This window comes from Mchenga conophoros, linkage group LG4 (assembly GCF_057382185.1).
Source record: "Mchenga conophoros isolate Kocher_MC1m ecotype Shallow Benthic linkage group LG4, M_conophoros_male_GT1.1, whole genome shotgun sequence".
NCBI lineage: Eukaryota > Metazoa > Chordata > Actinopteri > Cichliformes > Cichlidae > Mchenga > Mchenga conophoros.
In genome coordinates, this window is record NC_140529.1 from 13,419,272 (window position 1) to 13,427,442 (window position 8,171).

General features: G+C 47.2%; 1 protein-coding gene across 1 annotated transcript; it reads left to right on the top strand.

Annotated features, from left to right (window-relative positions):
- Positions 1 to 5,525: 5,525 nt before the first annotated feature.
- Positions 5,526 to 7,199, top strand: LOC146575659 (pleckstrin homology domain-containing family F member 2-like). The gene is made up of 2 exons (XM_085272586.1): positions 5,526 to 5,995; positions 6,265 to 7,199. Exons 1-2 carry the CDS (start codon positions 5,749 to 5,751, stop codon positions 6,858 to 6,860), a joined length of 843 nt encoding a protein of 280 aa, XP_085128712.1. The 5' UTR covers positions 5,526 to 5,748; the 3' UTR covers positions 6,861 to 7,199.
- Positions 7,200 to 8,171: the final 972 nt, after the last annotated feature.

An 8,171-nucleotide genomic window follows, 5' to 3' on the forward strand; every position in this document is an offset into this window, starting at 1 on the left:
TTGGTAAATGGCCTGTATTTGTATAGTGCTTTTCTAGTCCCTAAGGACCCCAAAGCGCTTTACACAACCAGTCATCCACCCATTCACACACTGGTGATGGCAAGCTACATTGTAGCCACAGCCACCCTGGGGCGCACTGACAGAGGCGAGGCTGCCGGACACTGGCGCCACCGGGCCCTCTGACCACCACCAGTAAGCAACGGGTGAAGTGTCTTGCCCAAGGACACAACGACCGAGACTGTCCAAGCCGGGGCTCAAACCGGCAACCTTCCGATTACAAGGCGAACTCCTGAACTCCCAACTCTTGAGCCACGATCGCCCCATTGTTAAAGTACAGGCAAAAAAAAAAAAAAGAGTTAATAATTGTTCATTATTTATCTGGTTGTTCAGTGATGACACGACGAATCCTACTTCCGGGCCTAAAGTAGTCTGCGTTTAATATGGCTTTTGTGTTGTTAACGTGCTTAATGTTATGTATTTTCTTCTATTTGATCTCAAAAAGCTCCTAAAACAGTCAGTGATCACTGTTGACCTCCCTCGGCTTTTATTACCGCTAATCATTTATTTAAGCTCAGTTTTTAAAACCTTAGGATGTAACTACAGCTCAGCCCATGCAGCAGTATATGAATGACTAACCTCGTATTGTGGATGGATTATCTCAGTTGTTCTCCTGGCTGGAGTTTGGTCCTTTTACAGCATCCTGCCATGCGATTACATTTGTTCCTGACCACCGAGAACACTCACGTTAACTTTTATCGAGTGGGAAAAAAAGTTAGCTTGCTTATATTATGCTAACATAGCTGTGTCGCTAGCAGTCACGTAGCACATCATTATATACCAGCTAGCCAAACTTCAGTAACCCTACAAACGTCACTGCTGTTTAGTTTTCTGTCTTCATTTATGTTGGAAGTGATAACAGAGCTGTACGTTTTAATTTGTTTCCAAACCGCCGCAGTCAGGACATGCTATATTGTATTTAGATAGAAGCTAGCGAGCTAACTCCCTGCTAACTTCTAACTCCGTTAAATATCATAAATTCCATTTTCATGGATGCCTGGATGTTAAACTCAATTATTACACCTGGTAGAGCAGAACGCTGATCATTTTATTAAAGATGAAAGACTTTAGACAGTTTTTCAACTCTCAGTAATGCCATAGTGATCGTTTGATATATGGACCTGCAGCAGAGTTTAGGTCCAGACACGGCTAGTGACGTCAGACTGAACAATCGGATTGTTGTGCATTGTTTTTATTTATTCATTAATAAATAGGTTATCTTCTACTTTCAGTCCACAACTGACAATTTTACTGGCAACTGTTTACCCCTTTGCGATAACAGAAACATCCAGGAATTATGCCTTGTGCACACCCCATAGAAGCCTTTAGGCATGAAATAAATACCTCCTGTCTGCCTAATTTGCATAGTTAGTTTCTATATTTAGAACTGAATTAAAGAGGCCAAGGGCTTGGCAGCATAAAGCAGTGCACTGTGTTTGTTTTACATGTGGCTGGCTGAGTTTCATAACCTGTTTTACTATGAATTTTAACTCTTTGATTGCTTTGTTATTCCATTTTAATCTGTTGTTTCATCAAGAAGCATTTTACAGGTTACCCTGACATAAAACGTCACATTGCATGAGTTAGAGCTAAAAACAAAAACAAAACACAAAATAAAAAGTTAAAAATGCTTCTTTTTTCTAAGGTCCGTGAGAATATGGAAAAGCAAAAAACTTCCATCCATCCATCCATCTTCATCCGCTTTATCCGAGGCCGGGTCGCGGGGGCAGCAGCCTAAGCAAAGAGGCCCAGACCTCCCTCTCCCCAGCCACCTCCTCCAGCTTATCCGGGGGAATACCAAGGCGTTCCCAGGCCAGCCGAGAGATATAATCTCTCCAGCGTGTCCTGGGTCTGCCCCGGGGCCTCCTCCCGGTGGGACATGCCTGGAACACCTCACCCAGGAGGCGCCCAGGGGGCATCCTTGTCAGATGCCCGAACCACCTCAGCTGGCTCCTTTCGATGTGGAGCAGCAGCTGCTCTACTCTGAGCCCCTCCCGGATGGCCGAACTTCTCACCCTATCTCTAAGGGAGAGGCCAGCCACCCTTCGGAGGAAGCTCATTTCTGCCGCTTGTATCCGCGATCTCGTTCTTTCGGTCACTACCCACAGCTCGTGGCCATAGGTGAGGGTAGGGACGTAGATCGACCGGTAAATTGAGAGCTTCGCTTTTACACTCAGCTCCCTCTTCACCACGCCAGACCGGTGCAGCGTCCGCATTACTGCAGCTGCAGCCCCAATCCGTCTGTCGATCTCCGGCTCCCTTCTCCCATCACTCGCGAACAAGACCCCAAGATACTTGAATTCCTCCACTTGGGGCAGGAACTCATCCCCGACCCGGAGTGGGCACTCCACCCTTTTCCGGCTGAGAACCATGGCCTCAGATTTGGAGGTGCTGATCCTCATTCCCGCTGCTTCACACTCGGCTGCGAACCGTTCCAGTGCGAGCTGGAGGCCCTCACCCGATGAAGCCAACAGAACCACATCATCTGCAAAAAGCAGAGATGAGATTCTGAGGCCACCAAAGCGAAAGCCCTCCGCCACTTGGCTGCGCCTAGAAATCCTGTCCATAAAAATTATGAACAGAACCGGAGACAAAGGGCAGCCCTGGCGGAGCCCATCACCCACCGGGAACGAGTCCGACTTATTGCCGGCAATGCGAACCAAGCTCTTGCAACGGTCGTATAGGGATCGAATGGCCCGTAGCAATGGGCCAGACACCCCATACTCCCGCAACACCTCCCACAGGACACCCCGAGGGACACGGTCGAATGCCTTCTCCAAGTCCACAAAACACATGTAGACTGGTTGGGCAAACTCCCATGCACCCTCAAGTATCCTCGAGAGGATAAAGAGCTGGTCCAGTGTTCCGCGACCAGGACGAAAACCGCATTGTTCCTCCTGTGTCCGAGGTTCGACTAGCGGACGGACTCTCCTTTCCAGCACCCTGGCATAGACTTTCCCAGGGAGGCTGAGGAGTGTGATCCCCCTGTAGTTGGAACACACCCTCCGGTCCCCCTTCTTAAAGATGGGGACCACCACCCCGGTCTGCCAGTCCACAGGTACTGCCCCTGATCTCCACGCAACATTGCAGAGGCGTGTCAACCAAGACAGCCCTACAACGTCCAGAGCCTTCAGGAACTCGGGGCGGACCTCATCAACACCAGGGGCTCTGCCACCAAGGAGTTGTTTAACTGCCTCAGTGACCTCGCCCCCGGAAATTGGCGGGTCATTCCCCTCATCCCCAGACTCTGCTTCCTCCTTGGAAGACGTGTCAGTGGGATTAAGGAGGTCCTCGAAGTATTCCTTCCACCGCCTGACAATTTTCTCAGTTGACGTCAGCAGCGCTCCGCCAGCACTATACACAGTGCAGGTAGAGCACCGCTTTCCCCTCCTGAGACGCCTGACGGTTTGCCAGAATCTCTTCGAGGCAGTCCGAAAGTCTTTTTCCATGGCCTCCCCGAACTCCTCCCACACCCGAGTTTTTGCTTCAGCCACTGACCGAGCCGCATTCTGCTTGGCCTGTCGATACCTGTCGGCTGCCTCCGGAGTCCCACAGGTTAACCAAGCCCGATAGGACTCCTTCTTCAGCCTGGTGGATCCCTTCACCTCTGGTGTCCACCATTTGGTTCGGGGATTACCACCACGGCAGGCACCAACCACCTTGTGGCCGCAGCTCAATGCAGCAGCTTCGGCAATGGAGACGCTGAACATGGTCCATTCGGCCTCAATGTCCCCAGTCTCCCTCGGAATGCTGTTGAAGCTCTGCCGGAGGTGTGCGTTGAAGATCTCGCGGACCGGGGCCTCTGCTAGACGTTCCCAGCACACCCTCACTACGCGTTTAGGTGCACCAGGTCTGTCCAGCGTCCTCCCCCGCCACCTGATCCAACTCACCACCAGGTGGTGATCAGTTGACAGCTCAGCCCCTCTCTTTACCCGAGTGTCCAGAACATATGGTCGCAGGTCTGGTGATACGATTACAAAATCGATCATCGACCTACGGCCTAGAGCGTCCTGGTGCCACGTGCACTTATGGACACTCTTATGTTCGAACAGGGTGTTCGTTATGGCCAAACTGTGATTAGCACAGAAGTCCAATAACAAAACACCGCTCGGGTTCAGATCAGGGAGGCCGTTCCTCCCAATCACGCCCCTCCAGGTCTCGCTGTCGTTACCCACGTGAGCATTGAAGTCTCCCAGCAGGACAACAGAGTCTCCAGGTCAGGTGGAGCACCTTCCAGCACCCCCCCAGGGACTCTAAGAAGGCTGGGTACTCTGAACTGCCACTCGGCGCATAAGCACAGATGACAGTCAGGACCCGTTCCCCGACCCTAAGGCGCAGGGAACAAACCCTCTCGTCCACCGGGAAAAACCCCAACGTACCGGCAGCAAGCCGAGGGGATATTAGAATACCCACCCCAGCCCGCCGCCTCTCACCAGGGGCAACTCCAGACTGAGACAGAGTCCAGCCCCTCTCCAGGAGACTGGTTCCAGAGCCCAAGCCATGCGTAGAGGTGAGCCCGACTATATCTAGCCGGTACCTCTCAACCTCACGCACTAACTCAGGCTCCTTCCCCACCAGAGAGGTGACATTCCATGTCCCTATTGCCAGTTTTGGCAGCCGGGGGTCAGTCCGCCAGGGCCTCCGCTCCTGGCCGCCACCCGGCACACAATGCACCCAACCCCTATGGCGCCTCCTGCGGGTGGTGGGCCTGCGGGAGGATGGGCCCATGTCTCCCCTTCGGGCTGTGCCCGGCCGGGCCTCATGGACTAAGGCCCAGCCACCAGACGTTTGCCCTCGGGCACCCTCCCCGGGCCTGGCTCCAGGGCGGGGCCCCGGTAACCCTATCCCGGGCAGGGTAAACTGTTCCCTCGATATCCTTTTCATAAGGGTCTTCTGAATCGCTCTTTGTCTGGTCCCTCACCCAGGACCAATTTGCCATGGGAGACCCTACCAGGGGGCAAAAGCCCCCAGACAACATAGCCCCTGGGATCCCTGGGACACACAAACCCCTCCACCACGATAAGGTAGCGATTCAAGGAGGAGAAAACAAAACAAACTTTTTAAAACAAAAAACTTTAAAAATGAAAACATCTCACTCTAGAAGTCTTTTAGCAAGGCGATAAGAATCATAAAGTCAGCCTGCCGGGCATCCCACCTCTAACCCAAAGGGTCAAAACTTATGTTCGCATTCTTCATAAAAATGCTCATACTGATTGAGCAATGTTGTGCAAGCATAATTTATTTTGTTTTTTTCATTAAGGACGGGAAAAGAATTCTGACATTCCTGCACCTCTCTGTGAAGTGACTCTGCAGAGGGAGACAATCATACTGTTGATTTTACCGTGCACTCTTCTGCCAAATAAGAATTAAGATATTGTTTTGGAAATAGCAAGTGAAAGTTGTTGTTGCACAAAAGGGAGCTTTCCTCGTTTAAAGCAACTTATAAATATGTAATACTGTATAATCTTTCCATAACGACTCCACTTTTTTTAAATGTTCTTTCTTTCTTGATTGTTTTGTTTGACCAGTTTCTATTTTTCCAGTAAGTACTGCCTCACTACTCCCTTTTCTTGCCTTCCAGTATAACATGTTTGTCACTTGGCCCGCCCCGTTACATCACCACCAATAGTTTAAAAAGGCACTCTGGAGTTCAGACACTATCAAGCTGCACAACTTGTTCACACCAAAGAAATGATGGATCACCCAACCTTTGAACGAGAGAACCAAGAGCGTGTGCAGGCGGTGGAGAGTTCATTCCATCAAGCAGGGAAGCCCTTGTCCAAGCCGGGCCGGATTCTAATCGGAGAGGGAACTGTGTTTAAGCAGGGTCGCAAGAAGATACAGCAGAAAATCCTTTTCCTCTTCACTGATATTCTGGTGTACGGCAGCATTGTTGTGCCTGGTCGCTGGTACAAAAAGCAGAAGATCATCCGTTTAGGTGAGACATTCATCTGCGTTTCCTGCAGCTAACCTACTGTGAGAAGATTAATGTGAAACTGCCAAAAAACAATTTTATGACTGAAGAGAAAGAAATATAGACAAAAGCTTCAAGAAGAGCCAACACTATTGAATACTGTTCATAATATGACTGGCAAGTAGAAAATAGCAAGTGTGCTGTGCTAATTTAACTTCATATGTTCAGCTTTCTGCTCATACCATTTTATCCATGTAATTTTTATGTTGTTATCAAATTCACTATGATTTTAGAGGACATTGAGCTGGAAGACCTGGAGGACAGTGACATATTCAAGCATCAGTGGCTGATCCGAACACCGAGCAAGTCTTTTTTTGTGTCCGCCCCTTCATACGAGGAGAAGAAGGCCTGGATAGAGCACATCAATGAATGCCGGTCCAGCCTAATGCAGGGCACCAGCTGCAAACCTTCCAAGAAGTTTGCTGTTTCCTGGATTCCTGATCCGGCTGCTTGCAAATGCATGCGGTGCCTCTCTACAAAGTTTAGTGGGGTCAATCGTCGACACCACTGCAGGAATTGCGGCTTCTTGGTCTGCAATTCATGCTCAAAGCAACGTGCCGTTATCGATCACATCCACCCCACTAAAAAGCTGAGGATCTGCAGTTTCTGCTACAAGAATATTAATGAAGAGAAGTTTCGCGACAGGGGAGACAGCGCCGGGAAAAGCAGCTCAGAGGAGGAAGAGTTTTGTCCTTCTGGTGAGGAAAATGAGAAAGTGGAGGAAGGAGAGATAGGGATCTATTCTCCCAGCAACTGGCTGGACACCAAAAACGGGACTTGGGAACGGCTGAGCATTTATGATTACCCAAAGTCAATACCATCACAGTAGCCAATAAACTGCAACAAAGACGCTTTTGAATGGATTCAGATTACACAAAGTTGATTTTCTTACATGAAGTTACATAAATGTAAAGATAAATGTGACGACGTATTATTTGTTTGTGTCTATTTGTGTTTTAATCTTAGGCTGTACACGCAACAATTTGCACTGTAAATAACAAATCAGGAGTGAGTCGAAAAAATCATTTTAAAAAGACAAGAATATATCATCTTTGTACATATTCAGTGCCATTAACCATGCTAGTTAAATGAATAATGCTCCATCTGCCTGTCACTTTGCTGCTGGAACAGCTGAATTTCACAATAAAGGATATTTCTATTCCAAAAAGCACTGTCTTCTCCCTGTGCATGTGACTCTGAATGCACGTTTCTTTGTTTGAATGCATGTAAAGTATTTGCATCCAGTATCTGCTCTTTTGCTGCTCCTTAACCTCAACAATAAAGTGCAGATAATCAATTTGTGAGAGATGTTATTACAACACTGAAATCTCATCATTTAGTAATAAGTCCTCTGTTTAGCCCTCAGAGTCTTATTGGAGCATATTACAGTGTTTTCTTTTACTTCTGTGACTTTTTGGGGTTTTTATTGTGCAAGTCAAGGTCAGTGAAGTAACCGTATATAGTTCCTCACCCACAGTATACATTTTTCCAATAAGCATGTATATAAAAACCATTCGGGAAAACACATAGAACCTTTACAGCACCATTGATTTATCATCATTTTTCTTCTCACTGGCATTTTTCATAAATATAACATACAAACATACATATCAAACTGTAGCACGTCCTAGTGTTACAGTACTTGATGACGCTGCTATAATAATGCGGTAATAACAGAATGTGGCTAAACATTTACACTTCTTTTCAAAGATTTAAGTTCATTCTAGTTAACTCTCTGAATCGAGCACATCCTAATACAGTAGACAGCTCCAAAACAAAAGCGAGTACATTTTTGAGTCAGTCAGCCAGTTTTGAAAGAACAGTAAATCGACTGAAAGCAAAATACTGATGTAGAAATTGTAACTATGTAACAAGAAGTAGACAAATTGCCTTCTAACTAGTGGTGGTTTTTGCACATTTTTTGTATGCAACTCAATTAAAATTAAATAAATTATAAATATTGAATTATTCCGTTAATTTTAGCAGTAATAAGACTTACAGTAAAAGTAAACACCAATATATGTGATTTAAGTATAATAAAACTATTATAAGGTCACAAAAAATAAATGAATAAAGAAAATGATGTATAAATGGGTCAAATCTGTCACTGGATCACTGTACAGTGATATGCAAAGTTCTG